The sequence below is a fragment of the Pongo pygmaeus genome, chromosome 3 (assembly GCF_028885625.2).
Source record: "Pongo pygmaeus isolate AG05252 chromosome 3, NHGRI_mPonPyg2-v2.0_pri, whole genome shotgun sequence".
In the NCBI taxonomy this organism is placed as follows: Eukaryota; Metazoa; Chordata; class Mammalia; order Primates; family Hominidae; genus Pongo; species Pongo pygmaeus.
The window spans coordinates 1996903-2017037 of NC_072376.2; the positions used below are offsets into that span (position 1 = coordinate 1996903).

A 20135-nucleotide genomic window follows, 5' to 3' on the forward strand; every position below is an offset into this window, starting at 1 on the left:
ACAGAAAACCAAGAATAAACAACTAGAGGGAAAGAAAAAGCCCCAGTGACTCTTCAGCAACACCCACATAGGATGACAGATAAGGGGTCTGAGCTTGCTAAGTAAATAGGAAAGCTTTGCAATGCTGGAGCAAAAAGGCAAGATGGGAAGCAGGTCCATAAGGGCAAGAGTGGGTTTGTACACAGCGCCTCTAGGACCATGGCGTGTAGAGCAGGCAGGAGCTTGTGTTTTAACCCTCATGTGGGGACCAGTGATAAGTCTTGCTCAAAGGCCTGGTGGCCAACTGGAGTTGAGTACCCTGTGTAGACCCCTGGGAAGGTTTTAGCCCTAGGGAAGGGACTAATAAACTTGCCCCAAGAGGCAGCAAATATGCTTCTCTGTTGTACCTGGGGAGGAGGGCAGGGAGGTTATTTGTTAGACATCGAAGCCCTAGGCCTGTGCCTTATGTTTTGGAGTCTAAATGTAAACTACTTATGTGGTGTAAGAAATGCCAAGTGGATACTCCAGTTTGCTTTTGATTAGTAAAAAAGAAATGCCAGGTTGAGCATTTAATCCACAAGTTGGTTCCTGACATGGTAATTCACCTGAGGTACCTGATTGAGGCAAAGATAAAGCCTGTGACACATGAGAGACATTTAAGCAATTCATACCTCATATATTTCCTATGAAAACAAGAAACAAGCTGGGCACAGTAGCCCACGCCTGTAATCCCAGCACTTTGGAAGGCCGAGGTGGGAGGGTCACTTGAAGCCAGGAGTTTGAGACCAGCCTGGTTAACACAGACCCTCATCTCTACAAAAAAAGAAAAAAAATTAGCCGCACCTGTGATTCCAGTTACTCAGGAGGCTGAGGTGGGAGGACTGCTTGAGCCCAGGAGTTTAAGACTGCTGTGAACTATGATCATGTCACTATACTTCAGCCTGGGGGACAGAATGGGAACCCAGTCTCAAAACAAAAATTTAAAAAGGAGCCCTACTTAAACGTTTACAAAGCGCAATAGAAGGTGATCCTCGTGAGCAGACCTTTCTAATGGAAGGCTTTGCTTTTAGCGAGAACCTGAGGTAACAAGACTACATTTAAAGGAGAATGTGAACTAAGTGTATTAGAAATGGTTAAAGCCATGAATAGAGCTTTAGACGCCACAAGAAAAGAATGAGATATGGAGGGTAAATCAGACAAATACGAACAAACAACAGTGGAGGTTAAAATAGAGTCATTGAGAGGATCCTGGGATAATGGCAGAGCAGGAAGCTGTGTCCCCACCCAGACCACAGTTGCACCAGAAGGACCTGTCTGATGTAACCGTTTTGGAACTCTGGAAGCTACTGAAGGCTTGCAACTTCCAGGGAAGGCTTGGATGGCAAATTAGGGTTAATTTTGGTTTCAGCTCTTGGCACAGCAGCGACTACCCATGCCCCACAGACAGCCATGCACGTGTTCTTGGAGCACCTTGCACACAGCTTGAGGGGTTCTGGGTGAGCAAGAAGGATCCTTTTCTCCAGATAGTGGGTATCTGTGCTCAGGATCCCTGATTGCTGCTTCTGATCACAGAGGTGCAGACAAAGAGGTGGGCTGCCATTGTTATCACACCTCCCTCAGGTGTTATCACACCTGATATCCCTAAGGTGTTATCAGGTGTGATATCCTAAGGTGTTATCAGGTGTGATATCCCTGTTATCAGGTGTGATATCCCTAAGGTGTTATCACACCTTACAAGCCCCTCCCCCTCCAGCTGAAGTATCTTCAAGAGTATTTAAAGGGCCAGCACCAATTGCCCCCCTCTTTCATTTTTCTCTTTTTCCCCTTTTGGGAGCCAGACATTAAAAGACTAGGACATTCAAAAACAACTATGGGGAAAATAAGAAAATTTAGAAAATTAGAAAGTGACTGTGCATGCTCAGGGAAAGGTACAGGCTCAAAAAAGATCTGGAAAGACCTTAAATTTACATCTTGGGTTGATCCTCTGCACAGAAACAGCCTGCAACAATCAAAAGAAAACAGGAACAATAAATAAAAATAACAAAAACAGCAAACCTAGGGCAAGGGGAGGAAGAATCAAATTTCTAGAGTTACCACATTATTAGACTTACATATCCAGTGTTCAGCAATTAAAAAAAAAAAAAAGGCCTACAAAGGGACAGGAAAATATGGCCATTTAAAGGGAAAACAAAATCAGCAGAAACTATCCCTAAAAGAAAGGCCAGATGACAGATCTACTAGACAGAGACTCTAAAACCTCTGCCTTAAAGATGCTGAGAAAACTAAAGGAAAACCTGCAGAAAGTCAAGAAAATCATGTACGAACAAAATGGCAGTATCAATGAAGAGACAGAAAACCTATAAAGAGAAATAAACAAAAAAAGGAATTGGTGAGCCTGAGAAACAGAAAAGAAGATTGAAGAAAAGTGAATGGAGCATAAGGGGCATGTGGGCTACCACCAAGCAGACCAATATATCTATTGTGGGAGTCCCAGATGGTGAAGAGAGAAAGAGGCAGAGACAACTTTGAAAAAATAATGGCTGAAAAATTCCCAGGTTTGATGAAACACACAAATATAAACATCTAAAGAAGCTCAATAAACTCCAGATGATCAAACTTTCGAAAACCAGACAAAGAATCTTGAAAACAGCAAGAGGAAAGCTACTCATTACATGCAAGGTGTATTAGTCTATTTTTACACTGCTCTAGAGATACTACCCAAGACTGGGTAATTTATAAAGGAAAGAGGTTTAATTGATGACTCACAGTTCCACATAACAGGGGAGGCCTCAGGAAACTTACCATCACGGTGAAGGTGAAGGGTACCTTTGCACATGGCGGCAGGAGAGAGAAGTGTGTGAGAGCCCAGGAAAAACTACCATTTATAAAACCATCAGATCTTGAGAGAACTCACTCACTGTCATGAGATGGCATGGAGGAAACCGTCCCATAATCCAGTCACTTCCCACCACGTTCCTCCCTTAACACCTGAAGATTACAATTCAAGATGCGATTTGGGTTGGGACACAAAGCTAAGTCATATCACAAGGGATTCTCAATGAGATTATCAGCAAATTTCTCATCAGGAATTTTGAAGGCCTACAGGCAGTGGACCAATGTATTCAAAGTGCTAAAAGAAGAAAAAAAAATGTTAACCAAGACTCTTGTATGCAGTAAAACTGTCTTTCAAAGATAAGGGTGAAATTAAGACATTCCCAGATAAACAAAAGCTGAAGAAGTTTTTTAGCACTAGACCTGCCTTGCAAATAATGGTCAAGAGAGGTAATGAAGAGAAGTCTCGTAGGTTGAAATGAAAGGATACTATACAGTAACTACAAGTTGTATGAAGAAGAAAGATCTCAAAGTAAATACATGGTCAGCTATAAAAGTTTGTATTGTTGTAACAGTGGTTTATAACTCCATTTGTTTGTTGTCTACATGATTTAAGAGACGTACATTTAGGGCTGGGCATGGTGGCTCACGCCTGTAATCCCAGCGCTTTGGGAGGCCCAGGCAGGTGGGTCATGAGGTCAGGAGATCGAGACCATCCTGGTTAACACGGTGAAACCCTGTCTCTACTAAAAATACAAAAAAATTAGCCGGGCGTGGTGGCGGGCGCCTGTAGTCCCAGCTACTCTGGAGGCTGAGGCAGGAGAATGGCGTGAACCCGGGAGGCGGAACTTGCAGTGAGCCAAGATTGTGCCACTGCACTCCAGTCTGGACGACAGAGCAAGACTCTGTCTAAAAAAAAAAAAAAAAAAGAAAAAAAAGACATTTAAAAAACAATTACTAGTTTAAAAGCTGGTATTGTAATTTAGTTTGTAAATTCTAACATTTTGTTTTCTATATAATTTAAGCTACTCATGTATTACTAGTTTTACTCATGAATTACTAGCTTGTGTTTTAGGGCACTCAATACATACAGATGTGATTTTGTGATATGAGCGACTGAAAAAGATGGGGACAGAGCTGTAAAGGAGCAGGGTTTTTATGTTATTGAAGTTAATATAATCAAGTTATAACATTATATAGAGAATTGGAAAACTAGAGAAAATCAATGAAACCAAAAGTTGGTTCTTTAAAAATATCAATAAAATTGACAAACCTTTAACTAGATGGACTAGGATAAAAAGAGAAACGACTCACATAACTAAAATCAGAACTGGGTGTGTGAGGACATTATTACTGCTTCTACAGAAATAAAAAAGGATTATAAGAGAGTACTGTGAACAGCTGTACTCCAATAAATTGGATAACTGAGATGAAATAGACAAATTCCTAGAAACACAAACTACCAAGACTAAATCATGAAAAAAATAGAAAATCTGAATAGACTTATAACTAGTAAAGAGATTGACTCAGTAATTAAAAATCTCCTGAGAGGCTGGGCATGGTGGCTCATGCCTTTAATCCCGGCACTTTGGGAGGCTGAGTTGGGTGGATCACTTGAGATCAGGAGTTCGAGACCAACCTGGCCAATGCGGTAAAACCCCATCTCTACTAAAAACACGAGAGTTAGTCAGATGTGGCGGCTTGTGCCTAATCCCAGCTACTCAAGAGGCTGAGGCAGGAGAACCTCTTGAACCTGGGCGGTGGGGATTGCAGTGAGCTGAGATTGTGCCACTGCACTTTAGTCTGGGTGACAGAGTGAGTCTCTTGTCTCAAAAAAAAAAAAAAAAAAAAAATCTCCTGACAAAGAAAAGCCCTGGATCTGATGGCTTCACTGATGAATTCTTCCAAACACTTACAAAAGAACTAATACCAGTCCTTCTCAAACTCTTTCAAAAAAATTAAAGAGGAGGGAACATTTCCAAACTCATGCCATGAGGCCAGCCATTACCCTGATACCAAAGCCAGACAGGGACGCTACAAGAAAAACTACAGACCAATGTCCTTTATGAACACTGATGGAAAAATCAATAAATTACAGACTGCCCCTGACTTAGGGCGGTTTGACTTAACGATTTTTTGACTTTACGATGCCGTGAGAATGATACCCATTCAGTGGAAACTGTACCCATACAACTATTCTGTTTTTCACTTCCAGTACAGGATTCAGTAAATTACATGGGATATTCAAACTTTATTATAAAATAGGCTTTATGTTAGATGATTTTCCCCAACTGTAAGCCAGTGTAATTGTTCTGAGCACATTTAATGTAGGCAGGCTAGCTAGGATGTTTGGTAGATGAGGTACATTAAATGCATTTGTGACTTTTAAGGTATTTCCAACTTAGGCCGGGTGCAGTGGCTCACGCCTGTAATCCCAGCACTTTGGGAGGCCGAGGCCAGCAGATCACAAGGTCAGGAGTTTGAGACCAGCCTGGCCAATATGGTGAAACTCTCTCTCTACTAAAAATACAAAAATTAGCTGGGCGTGGTGGCGGGTGCCCATAATCCCAGCTACTCCGTAGGCTGAGGCAGGAGAATCGCTTGAACCTGGGAGGCAGAGGTTGCAGTGAGCCGAGATCATGCTATTGCACTCCAGCCTGGGCAACAGAGTGAGACTTTGTCTCAAAAAAAAAAAAAGATATTTCCAACTTAACAGTGGGTTTATTTGGATATAGCCCCATTGTAAGAGTGTTGCCAGACACTGAGGTTTTAGCCTAGGTCTGCTTTCTCCGCCATAGGGAAGCCCATCTCTGACATAGTCAGTGTTGCCAGAGAAGAAGGGCTTTCATGTGGGTGACATCAGACAGAAGACCAGCCTCAAATCCATCTTCCCAGCCAACTCAAGTGGTTATACAGGCGTTGGTCAACAGGCAGCAGGTGGTTGGATGAGGGGTCTCGCATTTCACTGTAACCATGTGTGGGAAAACAGGAATTGGGGAGGGATAAGGAACAGGAGTTGGTCAACAGGCAGCAGGTGGTCAGTCTGGTGTCTTATTGTCAGGATGGGTGATCTGGGAAATTTCAGTTCTTTGATACTATCTGGGAGAGAAATTGGGCCAGGTTCAAGTGGAGCATCTGTACTTGCAAACCAAATTGGCAGCATATTAAAAGAATTACACACCGGGGAAAATAACCCTAGACCTTGCATTCTAGTGCCCTGCTTATCTGTCACTTTAGACAAAGATGGAGAGAGCTGACCATCAGTATAATTTAGCTGAATGAAATAATGAGATATTTTAGGAAGAAGAACATTGAATGTCAGAAGTTAAATGTGAGATCCAAGAAGTAACAGTGAACAGACAAGTTTGTGGGTATGTGGATATGTCTTAAATAAGGTTGTGTCAAATTATGATGGATGATGATGACTGCATGGCAGGAAGGAAGATGAAAAGGAGGAGGCATTGAACACTAATGGTCACAGGGAGCACCGGGAGCGTGGTGACGCCAGGGTGAGCTGCTTGTTTTGTGAGGGTGGAGGGAAGAGATTTATTAACCTTAGACTTTGTTAAAGTATACATGTGACATCTACATGGGAAACTGCTAAATGAATAGAAGTGGAAGGTGTAACTTCCACACCATTAAAGGGTAAAAAGGAGAATGAAGAAAAGTCAATTTAGTAGAACCTGCGGGAGGAAGATGGGGGAAGGAGAAATAATAGTAATTAGAAAGCACAGATTAAAAAAAAATCAAAATGTCAATAATCACAATATATGTAAGTGGTTTAAATGTATAAGTTAAGACTAAGATTCACATTAGGGTCAGTACATAGTAACAACAAGAAAAGGCTCCCATAGGCCTTAATGTTTGTAGTTATTGGGGTGGAGGAGACACGGGAGACAGCATGGAGAGGAAGAACTAGATTAGATGCACATCCGACAGTTGGAAAGATCCTAAAGGTAGTGTTCAAAGAAAAAACTAAGAGAATGTGATTCACAGCCAAACAAATCTATACATAGGATTCTGGTAGCAGATGGTAGCTGCTCACTTCCAGAACAAAAAATGTACACAAAGTAAATCTTCACTGAAACTGTGGGACAAACAGACCCATCCACTGAAATTCCAACAGGCAGAGGAAAGTACTGGAGACCTGCAGTGCTACCTGAACACAGGGAGTGCAGAGATGCGGGAGTGCAGCCTGGCAGCCAGAGCAAGCACTTGGGGCCTGCTCCCAGCAGAGCTGAGAGTTGAAAGGGAGCAGTGGGAAAAGAAGGCATGGGGAGTTCCTGGGAAGAAGAGATGACACATCTTTGAAAGGATCACCTTCCAAAAGGAAGGCAACATTCTGGAAGGCAGAGAGAAAGGGACCTGAGGCTCTGAAGGCCCACAGAGACTTGGGTTCTGTGGTGAGGAGACCTCCATCAAGCTGACAGCAGTGAGACAAACCTGGGACCCAGCCAGTACCCGCTCCAAGAAATCCAGCTTGTTCAGAGAATGATGAAAAGGTTATGTAAGAAAACCCCAGCCAGGTGCAATGGTGTGTGCCTATAATCCCAGCACTTTGGGAGGCCGAGGCAGGAGAACCGCTTGAGACCAGCCTGGAGTTTGAGACCAGCCTGGGCAACACAGCAAGACCTTGTCTCTACTAAAAAAAAGGCTGGGCACAGTGGCATGTGCCTGTTGTCCCAGCTACTCAGGAGGCTGAGGTGGGAGTATCGCTTGAGCCCAGGAGGCCGAGGCTGCAGTGAGCCAAGGCCCTGTATGATTGTGCTGCAGCCTGGGCGACAGATTCTGTCTCAAACAAAAACAAAATCCTGACCCAAAACAGTAGAACTTCATTACAGATGGAGAAAAGCCACTTAGAAAAATTTTTATCACAAAGCAGATAAAAGTTATACCCTAATATTCACAGATTTTTTGAATACGAGGATTCAGAGATAGCCAGGCAGAAAGGAGAGCTAGACTGGGAACTTGTAGAACTCAGGAGTGAAACAAGGAAAAGAAAATTATTTTCTAAGCAAAGCCTAAACCTCAAGGAACACACTAGAGAGTAGGAACCACAAGAACGGCACGAGGGTGGATGTGGGGAGTGAGCAGAGTGCAGCTGAAAGAACCTGGGAAAGAGAGAAAGAAGGTAGGAAAGAAAGAGAAGGATGAGAGTGACGCCTTGGGCAGGGGCTGCTGAGGAGAGGCACTGTGCATTCAAGCAGGCTAGAGGATGGGTCAGCGGGGCTGAGTCAGATTGGGCGACGTCATAAGTAGGATTACTGGACGCAATCAAGAGTCCTGTAGATAGCCAGGCAAAAAAACAAAAAACCTAAATTGCTTCTAAGGGGAGAAATAGGGCCAACTGGAGGCTCTTCACAGCAGAACCCAGTGCTCGGGACAGGGTGGGCTCCCCAGAACGAGCCAGGGGTGTCTATCCAGGTATGTGGCTCTCTGGGTGTAACAGCTACAGAGATGCAGGTTGGAGCATAGAGAATTAAAGGAACACGTCCTTCCTGAGTCAGTTGCTAAGAGATGAGCTCCAGGCCTCCAGCAGAATCAGGTGAAGCTCCAGCAACAGGCTGGGCAGTGGCAGCTGCCGGGGGTGAGCGTGCCAGAAGGAGTGATGCGTACTCAGAATGTTGCCCCCACCAGAAGGGGCAATGGGAGGAGCAGGGAGAAAGGAGGGTAAGTTCATCCCCAACACAGGCAAGCCAGAGCCGCTGAGTCAGGTGGGAGAGAAGCTGAGGTGTGTTCAGGAGCAAAGGAGAGCATGAAGATAATGCTACTGATGAGAGCTGGGCTCTAGGGGCGGTTGAGAGAGGGGGTCCAGGCTGATTTCAGTGTGCACGAGCAGGGACAAGGGTGTCCGGGACATTACATGTGGGCATGCAGGCTGACGGGTCACATAAAGGGCTGCCAACAGGACAGGACGGAGTCCCCAACAGCAGGAAATCAAGCAGCTCCTCTGCCTCACAGTGAAAGGTTGAAAGCCCATAGAAACAAGCAAGACATGAATGTGTTCTGACTGTGCCTAGAATATCTGGAAAGAGGAAAATGGGCTCGCTTACTTCTTAAAGGACTTCCAGATTGGATCATAAAACCAAATTTTCTGCAGCATGCAAGGAACAAAGAGATTCTGGAAGGTTAAAAATAAAATTGTGGGCAGGCCGGGTGCAGTGGCTCACGCCAGTAATCCCAGCACTTTAGGAGGCTGAGGCGGGTGGATTGCTTGAGCTCAGGAGTTCGAGACCAGCCTGGGCAACATAGGGAGACCCTGTCTCCATTAAAAAAAAAAAAATTGTGGCCAAAGGTAAAGTCAAAGAAAGGAGCTGTTCTCAGACAAGGTAGAATTCAGGCCCTCTCACTTTCAGTGACACAGAAGAAGGCTTTTTTGACACCAGAGCCACCACTGGGGATGAGATGCACCCTAAATTTAGGGCCTTCCCACTGGCCTATGGGATCCAGGAGAAAGGCCAATGAATACAGCTGATGGTGAGTTCACCTCTTAGTTGAAGGCAGAGATCCTGGACAGATGATGAGCATGAATTCAGCACTGTCGAAAAGAAGGACAGAATACACTGGAGGAAGTGTTTAGAGACCAAGCAGAGACTTAGAAAACAGAAACAATAGAAATAAATAAATCTCTTCTTATAAGCCCACAATAGTGCCGTGTACTTTTCAGAGACACATGTACTGAGGCGTGAGGTCCGAGCCAGGGCGTGGACCTGTATGTGAACAGGGGAGGAGGGGGCCTGGGACCTGTGAGGGTGTGTGCCAGCCGGCGGGGTGTACCTGAAGAGCATGGAGAGCAGTTCCTTGTGACCGAGTGGGGTTTACCCCAGGACTGCAAGGAGGGCTTAACAACCCTATCAGGTAAAGGAGGAAAACAAATCCAGGGTCATTTTCATGAACACCAGAAAATCATTTGAGAAAATTCAAACCTATTCCTGATGAAAACTTCCCAAGAAACCAGGACTACAACTATGCTTAGCTTGCTAAAGGACATCAGCGGCTGCCAGCTGATGCTCGGTGAGCCAGACACTTGTGGCCGGTTCAGAAATAAGGCAGGAAGCTCACGCCGCTCCTGTACCCGCAAGGCCGCAGGTGCTGGGTGATGCAGGCCGGGCAGAAACAGAGCAGCAAGAGGCAAATAGTGTCTCTCGGAGAATGAGACGGCTGTGTTTGGTGATGGCCTTATGTGAACTGTAGTGACAACAGAGAGAGGCCAGGTCCACAGGTTTTCCCCTACCCTCCTCATGTATGCAGAGCCACAAAGAGCATTGATGCATGTGTTGAATGGAGCAGGCTTCTGTGGAAAGTTTGGCAGTGTCACTGACGGACATGAGAGATGATATGGACGAGTGGTGGTACAGGCTATGTCCCAGCTGGGAAAGGAGAGGCTGTGAGGGTGGAAATCTTCCCCAGTGCAAGCTCGTTGTAGGCGCGATAAAAATAGCAAAAACGTTTAAATATACCTGGACAGGCAATTTCAAAGTCCATGCAGAAGGAAAGAGCTGCAGGTCTAGCCAGTGCTTTATCTTGAAGCCTTACTTTGGGAAGGGTGGGCGTGTCCTGGGGGTGACAGTGTTCCCCATGGCATTCCTGTGACTTCAGCGGGGCCCAAACCCCGGCGGATGGCCAGGGGGAGTGGGGCCAAAGCCAGGGCTGGGCAGCCCACGTACCACGCACTGATGCCTCCCCTCACACCACTTATGAAGGTCAATTCCAGATGGATTGAACAGCTAGGAGGCAGAGGAGATGCATTTTATAATCTGTGTGGTGGGAAAAGCTGCATGCAACTACTCAGCAAACTGAAAATGCATGAAGCAAAAGGGTAAAATAGTTGCATAAGGCGGAGGCAGCTTTGTGAGAAAAGACATTGTGCAGGGAAGATTCCAGTGGGAGCTGGGAAGCTATGGGAAAGTTTTTGACACATTTTTTTTTCTTTTTGGAGACGGAGTCTCACTCTGTCGCCTAGGCTGGAGTTCAGTGGCACAATCTCAGCTCACTGCAGCCTCTGCCTCACAGGTTCAAGCGATTCTCCTGCCTCAGCCTCTCGAGTAGCTGGGATTACCGGTGCCCACCACCATACCTGGCTAATTTTTTATATTTTTAGTAGAGACAGAGTTTCACCATGTTGGCCAGGCTGGTTTCGAATTCCTGGCCTCAAGTGATCCTTGGCCTCCTAAAGTACTGGGATTACAGGTGTGAGCCACCGCGCCCGGCCGACATATTGTTATAAAGGGGTCTGATGTTTGGAATATCTAGGGAACATCTGTAAGTCAGTTAAGATAAATAAAACAGGGTCAAGACATGGTGGGCAACCCACAGACGAAAACTGGCCCGATAAGAAGGAAGTGGCACCGGGCCCTGCTGCTAATGGTAGGAATGCAGGTTAGACACGGTGCTGCCAGGTGTCAGAGGCTGGGTTGTCCTGTAGGCATTGGTGGCATGTCCCATGTGCATGCCCCATGCTGTCCTCGTTCCTGGTGCCCTGCAGAAGTGGTGTGCATGCCAGTGTGCACATCAGCACCGCGGCTCAGCGTGCCATGACAAAGCATCTGCAGAGGGCGGATAAGCACCCCCACTTCTGTGTTAGGGGGTGTCATGCAGGTGTTGAAGAGTGGCACTGTGGGTTGATTAGTGCATTTTATTATTGTGAAAAGCACCTTGCAGAGAAACACATTCTGCTACCATTTCTGGTTTTAAAGGGTGGCCTGTGTGGGTATGTAGAAAGGACAGGGGGCCAGCGGTCCCAGACGGGCACCCTGGGAGATTGCACCAGGGCTGGGTGCGTGGGCAGTTGTGTCAGAGGCGGCGTGTGAATAGTGACTCCGAAGCTTGCTGCTTCCTGGGACCATGTTTATCCCAGTGTTTATCCCTGTTCACACACGTGGTTTTGCTTGAACACGTGACTGTTACGCTTTATGTGGCCTTTTGATTTTTCCCCACGCAGTTGTGCGGTGGATCTGGCGGCTCCTCGGGTGGAGGCCGGGGCTGTCCGTTCCCCGCTGCTGGGTGGAGATGTTGTCTCCAGTTCCTGCCTTTGGCCTCCAGGCACCTGGATTTCAGTGGGTCAGTTCTAGGCCACATTGTGCTTGCATTTGTGATTCCCATGGCTCTTATCAGGTTGCTCTCTCGAAAGCCTTCCTGCCAGCCCTGCAGCCACCCCCTCATCTCAGCCAATGTCACATCAGCACCATGGGTGCAAAGTCAGAGCTCACTGTCACTCTGATCTGCATTTCTCCACCTCTGCCTGGATTTGCTCTTTGCGAATTGTTTCTTTGCATCCTTTGCTGTTTTTTTCGGTTGGGTGAGTCTTTTTCTGAGACGGAGTTTTGCTTTTGTTGCCCAGGCTGGAGTGCAGTGGTGTGATCTCCACTCTCTGTAACCTCTGCCTCCCGGGTTCAAGTGATTCTCCTGCCTCAGCCTCCCAAGTAGCTGAGATTACAGGCACCCACCACCATGCCCAGCTAATTTTTTTTGTATTTTTAGTAGAGATGGGGGTTCACCATGTTGGCTAGTCTGGTCTCAAATTCCTGACCTGAGGTGATCTGCCCACTTCAGCCTCCCAAAGTGCTGGGATTACAGGCATGAGCCACTGCGCCCAGCCAGGGTGAGTCTTGTTCTTGTCCTTGAGTGCCACTTGGCTAGGCTGTTGGTGCTGACCTTAGCTCCCTTGTTTGCCATCATGGAGGATGCTGGAAGCTCCGGCTCCCTGTCCTGTGCTCCCCGGCGCTCACTAAGGCTCGGTCCTCTCCACGTGGTCCTGACCTGTCCTCTGTGAGCAATAGAAACAGGACTGGTTTGGGGGTGTCCTGTCTCAGTGGACACAGGACACCACGGTTTTCAGTACAACAAGGAACACAACTTGTTCAATGTGCCATATGATGGTGAAAATTCCCTTTAAAAATAACACGCGATTGCTAATGCTTGACCTCATATATCACTTGACCTTACAGGACCGTATAATAGACGCTGGCCCCAAAGGAAACTACTCTCGATTTATGAATCACAGCTGCCAGCCCAACTGTGAGACCCTCAAGTGGACAGTGAACGGGGACACTCGTGTGGGCCTGTTTGCTGTCTGTGACATTCCTGCAGGTACAAGCTCTGGGGACCCTGCATGGGGCTCCTGGCTATGGGGGCAGAGTGGCCATCACTGCGAGCGGCGTGGGGCTGGACTGGAAAGGCTCTTGGGGAGGTGGGTGCTGATGTGGAGTCTCTTTTGGTTTGAATATCTCTTTTACCAAGCAAAATTGAAAGGCCATGGATCAAGCCAGTACAGATACAAAAAAGAGTATTTTTGTTGACCTAATACACGCCCCTTAGCTTTTGAAGAGAAAGGCAGGTGTTTCCAATTTGGTGTCTGTCTCCTCTTCTTCCAGGGACGGAGCTGACTTTTAACTACAACCTCGATTGTTTGGGCAATGAAAAAACGGTCTGCCGGTGTGGAGCCTCCAATTGCAGTGGATTCCTCGGGGATAGACCAAAGGTAAGGCTGCGGCACCCTCCCTCCCCCCAGGCTCTGTGTTGGCATTTTGCACTCCTGGAGACATGTGTCCCCCGTGAACAGCGGCTTCCTCCAGGCTGGCTTGTTGCTGGGACAGGTGGGAGCAAGGTCCCTGCTGTGGGCTGGGGAGGACGGCTCCCCCAGCAGGCACAACAGTGCCTCTCAACAAAGGCCAGTCGTTAAGAGTTCCTCACTGAACGTGTTTCCCGGGGCTGCCAGAACAATGCCCCACAGACACGGGGCTTAAACAATAGGAGCATGTGGTTTCGCAGTTCTGGGTGTGGGCAGGGCTGTGCGCCCTCTGAAGGTTCCTTGGGAGGCTCTTTCCCAAGCCTGTCTCCCGTTCCTGGTGGCGGCCACAGTCCTTGCCGCTCCTTGGCTTGTGGCAGCACCGCCCAACCATTCTTCCTGAGAACATGACTGTTGACTTGCCCTTCTTCTAAGAGCACTGGTCCTGTTGACTTAGGGCCTGCCCTGCTACTGTGTGACCCCATCTTAACAGATCTCATTGACAATGACCCTATTTCCAAATACAGTCACCTTCCAAGGTTCCAGGAAGGACAGAGATTTGGGGTGGGGGGCACTCTTGCACCCCTTCCCTGTGCTGTGTAGAACCTGGGCCTGAAAGCCTGGCAGTGGCACCAGCTGGGCCCTGAGCCGGTGTCTGTCCTCAGCCGTGTTGCTGAGGATGGTCACTGCCCTTAGGTCACTGCCGCCCGCCTGTGCCCACGTTCCTGTGGAATTTCCTAATGAGGAGACCCTGGGTGCGGGCGGGAGCTGTTCTGCCTGTGGTGGCCTCCTTTGCCAGTGGGTCCCATCAGCAGATCCCGGAGCTGTGTGTCTGCTGAGATGCGCCATTGCAGGCTTCCGACAAAGCTCACTCTAGTCGTAGTCTTTGTTCAGCTTTTTCACGCTGAGTCGAGTGAGTCTAAGGATGTCTGAGGAGCACGGGGAGGACACTCCTCTCCTCCCCTGTTAGTGTTGGGCACCTGCAGAGATCTCTGAAGTTCCTGGATCATAACTCGCTCTTCTGCCCTCTCTTTCCATTTGCTTCAGCCGGTGTGTAATTCTTTCCGGTGATCTGTGCTTAATTCTTGACTCTAGACCTCGACGACCCTTTCATCAGAGGAAAAGGGCAAAAAGACCAAGAAGAAAACCAGGCGGCGCAGAGCAAAAGGGGAAGGGAAGAGGCAGTCAGAGGACGAGTGCTTCCGCTGCGGTGATGGCGGGCAGCTGGTGCTGTGTGACCGCAAGTTCTGCACCAAGGCCTACCACCTGTCCTGCCTGGGCCTTGGCAAGCGGCCCTTCGGTGGGTGTGCAGCCTCACAGTGGCTTGGGGCTGTGTCTGTGTGGCAGGCTGCTCCTGATGGCGGCTCCTGCCGCTCTTCCTGCTGACCGGGCCTCATCTGGGTGCAGGCGCATCAGGCATTCATGCAGCGAAGGCCCTGATCCACGGTGGCAGAGCCTTTCTTTGTTCCACCAGCCGCACATTCTAGATCTCTGCATCGAGCAGAGAAGATATGTGGTGACGGGGGTAGCCCCTGGAACCTCCAGGAGGGATTCGGGCAACCCAAGGCCCAGCTGCAGAATTGAGGCCCTCATCCATGCTGTGGGGGCGGGGCGGCCAGGAAGGAGGCGGCGCTGGGAACTAAAGCCCCTCCTAGGAGAAAGGCCTCTACAGCAGTGTCTCCCTGGCAGCCCAGAGGGGCCTGGCCTGGCTGCACTACAGTGGGAATGGAGGGGCCCAGAGCCCCTGTCCTGGATGCGCAGAGCAGGCTGTCCCCAGAGATGGCACTGTGCACCAGGAGGCACCGCTGGTTGACGAAGGAGCTGCAGATCTGGCTCCGTTTGAAGGAAAGTAGAGTGGGCTCCACGTTCCAGCACCACGCATTTCAGAGATGACAGGCGCCAGTGGGAAAACAGTAGCATCTTGTTCCACCTGGTGATGAGACAGTCTGAGAAATGGGTCGTGAGATGACTCTGGTGCTGTGCAAACATCATGGCTCACACCTAAGGGTGCAGCCACCTCCGTTACAATCTTGCAGTGTGTCGCCATGGGGCTCATGACTGTGGAATCACAGAAGAAAAATTAAAAGGCCCTTACCCAAAACAAGAAACCAAAAAGAGGCCAGGTGCGGGGGCTCATGCCTGTAATCCCAGCACTTTGGGAGGCCAAGGTGAGCAGATCACCTGAGGTCAGGAGTTCGAGACCAGCCTGACCAACATGGTGAAACCCTGTCTCTACTAAAAATACAAAAATTAGACTGGTGTGGTGGCATGCACCTGTAATCCCAGCTATGCGGGAGGCTGAGGCAGGAGAAATGCTTGAACCTGGGAGGCGGAGGTTGCAGTGAGCCAAGATTGCAGAAAGCCGAGATAGCGCCATTGCACTCCAGCCTGGGCGACAGAGCAAGACCACCCAAAACAAACAAAAAACTATAAAAAGAAAATCCAGGCCAGGCACGGTGGCTCATGCCTTTAATCCCAGCACTTCTGAGAGGCCAAGGTGGATGGATCACTTGAGGTCAGGAATTCGAGAGCAGCCTGGCCAACATGGTGAAACCCCATCTCTACTAAACATAGAAAAATTAGCTGGTCGTGGTGGCGGGCGCCTGTAATCCTGGCTACTCGGAAGGCTGAGGCAGCAGAATCACTTGAACCCAAGAGACGGAGGCTGCAGTGAGCCAAGAGCGCGCCACTGCTCTCCAGCCTGGGCGACAGAGCTAGACTCCATCTGAAAAAAAAGAATTCAGATATTTGTGTACAAAACATTTTTGTACGGTGAAGACGACACACGATAGAGAAAAGTGTTGGCCATGGGTGCGAGAGGGTGGTCCCTAACCTGACAGAGCCTTTACAGAGTCATGCCAGAAAGATGAATACCCAAGTTGAAAATCAGTCCCTTGGGAGAGGGCAGGTCGCATGGAAATGAGCACAGCAGCCCCTGCCTGTCCACACCGGGCTGGGGGACACTCCTGCACCCGGCACAGCTCCTCTCAGTTGCTTAAACATAAAGAGACGCTAACAGGTGGTCCTTAGGGGCCTGGCAGGTACTGTGGAGTCAACAGGCGCTGCCAGGGAGCCCACCCGGGCTGTGGTAGAGACAGTTTGTCTGCCCATCGTGTTCGCTGGAGCCAGCACTATTTTGTGTTCATTTGACCTGACAGTTGTAAGTCATCTTCAACCATGAGAATGTTGAAGTCGTGATATCATCACTTCTGTGTGCTCATATCTTGTGTTCTGTTGCAGGGAAGTGGGAATGTCCTTGGCATCATTGTGACGTGTGTGGCAAACCTTCGACTTCATTTTGCCACCTCTGCCCCAATTCGTTCTGCAAGGAGCACCAGGACGGGACAGCCTTCAGCTGCACCCCGGACGGGCGGTCCTACTGCTGTGAGCATGACTTAGGGGCGGCATCGGTCAGAAGCACCAAGACTGAGAAGCCCCCCCCAGAGCCAGGGAAGCCAAAGGGGAAGAGGCGGCGGCGGAGGGGCTGGCGGAGAGTCACAGAGGGCAAATAGCGCCAGGCGGCAGCTTGGCCGGATCCAGGGGCGGTGCGGGGCAGCCGGCCCTGCCTGTGGGAGAGGGCGAGCATGAACTGGCCCAGAGGACCCAGCTCGAGCCGCCAGGACACAGACGTACAGGCCTCCTTGGGAGGGAGCGCCTCCCCACCACTGAGCCATCCTCAGCAGCATCTGCTGCGTCTGCACTGATGACCGTCTGAGCCCAGCTCAGCGTTCCTGGACAAACAGCCTCACTCCTCAGCGTTACCGCCACACTTGAATTTCTCAGAATGTCAAGGTTCCCTCCCACTCTATTTTTTTAGGTTAAAGTTAATTGGCATATGGAATGTTTTAATCTCCTCTGAAATGTGTAGCGTAGGCTTTTCCCAAGGGTCGCTAGAAACTCGGCTTCGCGTTGCCCTGCTTCTGCTCTCAGCACCGTCGCCACTCAGGAGAGGCTGGGTGAGGCCCGTGTGAGGACTGACCCTGGATTCCTCGAAACTGCCATTGTGATCATTACTCTGCCCTTTGGAAATGGCTATATCATTTTTTTGTACTAATGTGAATTGTTCCTCAGAAATGCTTCTTTTCCGTCCTAGTGAGAAAAGCTGGCCCTGCAGGTGGTGGCAGCAATGGTGTTGTGAGATTTCCTCCCGTAGTGTTTTCTCCTCATGGATTTGAATGAAATGCCAATAACATGTCCACTTTCAACGTGTAGTTCACGCGGAGCACTTTCGAGGCCTGGCCGGGTTGGGCCACTTCTCACCTGGGCCTATCTTCTGAACTCGCTAGGTTGTTATCAACATTTGGGGGAGAACTTTGTATATTTTTTTCATTTGGCTTTTCTTTACCAGTTTCTGATTTTTATTCTCAATATATTTTTGCTAAACCTATTTCACAAATCACCACCGACTGAAATGTGTGTTTACTGATGCGACCCTGAGCTCCATGGCGAAAGGAGTGACTTCTGCAGGGCGTGAGACCGCAGTCTGCTTAGAGCACAGGAAGTGACAACTTAGGGAGCCCCGTAGGGCGCTGCAGGCCCCGGGGACCCCAGCACGTGAGTCTAAAGAGAGACCCAGAGTCTAGCCCTCCTGCCACCCAGAGTGGCTTCCATCTCAGCACTCTGTGGGTCTGCTGATGGAAGATGCAGAGTCTGCTGATCACATGTGCCCTCTGCCAGGGCACCTACTGAGAGGTGTGGTCCTGGGGGTGGAGACATGCCTGGCAGGTGGGCGTGCCTCGTATGTGTGTTATGGGCACTGGTCTAGGCCAGGTATGATACCCACTTTCCTGTGAGATTTCACGTTAGTTTTTAAAAGGTCCAGTTCTACAGAGTGAGACCTATCTGAGTACTACATATGTTTTAAGACTTGGTTCTTTTTTTGAGGGATCCTCGACCCTGGGAAGTCTGGAGCACCCTGAGAAGGGGGCACCATGTGTGCCTTTGCCCACGTGTCCTGAGGGGCTGCTTGTCTGGGAGGGAGGGAGAGAACATTCAGCAGCAGGTGCTTTTTTATGGCCTTTTCTTCAAATAACCTAAGGAGGACACATCCATCTTGCAGAGAAGTTTACAAAACTCCCCTTGAAAACTGCTGCTGAGGCTCCTGTTAATTTTCTGTGGCATCTTTTATGCCTTGGTAAAAACTGCAGTGTCTTTGGACCTGAGTGAGACTGGCTACTCCGTGGTTTTGTGACCTGTAAGCATGGGGTTCAGGGGTGTGTGGCCCTGCAGGATCCCGCGCCTCCCTGAGCACTGACTGGAAGTTCACTGGCTGGTGGCTGTCCCTTCTCCCATTGCGGTCCCCAGCAAAGTTAACTACACGGGGACCCAGGGGAGACAAGCTGTGTAGCCACTGACTTGCTCGCGCGGCCGTGGCCTCTGAGGTGCACTTGCCGGTTAAGACAGGGTGGGAGTGCTTTCCAGTTCAGACTCTTAACTTCTCTCAGATTGTCCTAAGAAAATACTGGATCGGCTCATAGATTTATGCTCCTTATGCCCCAACTTGGAAGGTTGTTACAGGGACAGGCCGGGCAGTGTCCCCACACACGCCTTAGAGTCTAAGGCTCCAGGGCCCCGCTGTCACTTGCCCAAAAGATCCTTTCCGGCAGGTAAAGGACTAATAATGCTTACGTCAAAACATCAGAATCGGCTTTGCAGTGCACTTTGGGGAACAGATATTAACTTATTTTTGTGTTGGACAGTAGTGAAATCTTGTGATTTTTAATCGCTTTGATAATACTGCCAAATTTTATGATTTTTCTGAAGGCAATACTGCAAACATTTTAAATATGGTTCCTCCCCCTTTCCAAAAACTGTTAAACTAATGAGCAAGTAACACTAACTTTGAATGTCTCTACAATACCCGTTGATAACTCGGTGGAGCCAGGCTTTGGGGTAGCGGCCCTGAGCTTGCAGGGTTTCTCTCCACTGGGGCTGACCAGGCCCCCAGCTGTGACCGTAGGTGTGGTTGGCTCTCGGCCCTGTCCAGCTTTGTTCTGAGGACGTGGTGACTTCCTGAACATCAGCTTCAATCCTTCGTCATTAATGTGAAGCAAAACACAAAAACCGCCCTAATCCCTCAGGATTCCTTGGCATCCGAAACAGCAGATCCTGCTGCACCTAAACCCATACCCACCCGCGTGTGCTCACAGGGGATGTGTCCGAATGGGCAGCTTAAAATGTGGTCACCTGTGGGGGAAACTCTTCAGGCACCTGAAGTGAGAACCCAGCTGTCCGTCCTCAGGCCGGCCTTTCTTCCGGTGACACCCGTCCGTGGCTGTCTGGGTCCCCTTTGCAGTGTTTGTCTTGACATCTAAACCCCGGCGTGTGCAGTGCCCATCTTCCGGAACTACCTTATTTTCAAGAATTAAACCTGTTTTATAATTCAAGTTAATGCAAATGACTGTCAGTTGCCAAATATCTTGATCCTATGAGTGTAGTTGATGACTGTTAGTCAGTAGAGTAAAATGCTGTGTCCACGGGGTGTCACGGCCTCACTATATCCTGTTGAGGTGTGAAATGCCCTGTCAGAAATTAAATACAAACTTAAATGTGCCTATTGGTGTCTAAACTTCATACAATGTAAGGTCAGATTCCTTTTAGGAATACTGGGTGCTGTCACCAGGTTTGATAGTTAGACTTAAAAACTTGAAATTCACTTTTGGGGGGGAGGGATATACTGAAATAGAGAGTTGAGACTTGCCAGTTGGGGGAAAATAGCATTTAAAGTGGAAAGCTGTGTTTGGAAAATTGTGTATGAGTATTTTTGTATTAAAAACATTTTAAAGGCTTTTTTTCTTAACTAACTTATTTTATATGG

The 20135-nt window shown here is 48.6% G+C and overlaps 1 protein-coding gene and 1 non-coding gene across 6 annotated transcripts in view; both read left to right on the forward strand.

The window, feature by feature from the left end:
* Positions 1 to 20121, forward strand: part of NSD2 (nuclear receptor binding SET domain protein 2) — a 128769-nt gene extending 108648 nt beyond the window's left edge. For 4 of the 5 annotated variants that reach the window (XM_063664409.1, XM_054486551.2, XM_054486553.2 and 1 more), the window contains 4 exons: positions 12759 to 12900; positions 13185 to 13291; positions 14414 to 14618; positions 16559 to 20121. In XM_063664409.1, the coding sequence (XP_063520479.1) occupies positions 12759 to 12900; positions 13185 to 13291; positions 14414 to 14618; positions 16559 to 16830 (726 nt within the window). In that variant the 3' untranslated portion in view covers positions 16831 to 20121. The remainder of the gene's footprint in view (positions 1 to 12758; positions 12901 to 13184; positions 13292 to 14413; positions 14619 to 16558) is intronic. The other variant, XM_063664410.1, reaches the window with a different exon arrangement.
* Positions 12532 to 12656, forward strand: LOC129035967 (small Cajal body-specific RNA 23). The gene has a single exon (XR_008502442.1). It is a non-coding gene; the product is annotated as a small Cajal body-specific RNA 23 (non-coding RNA).
* Positions 20122 to 20135: the final 14 nt, after the last annotated feature.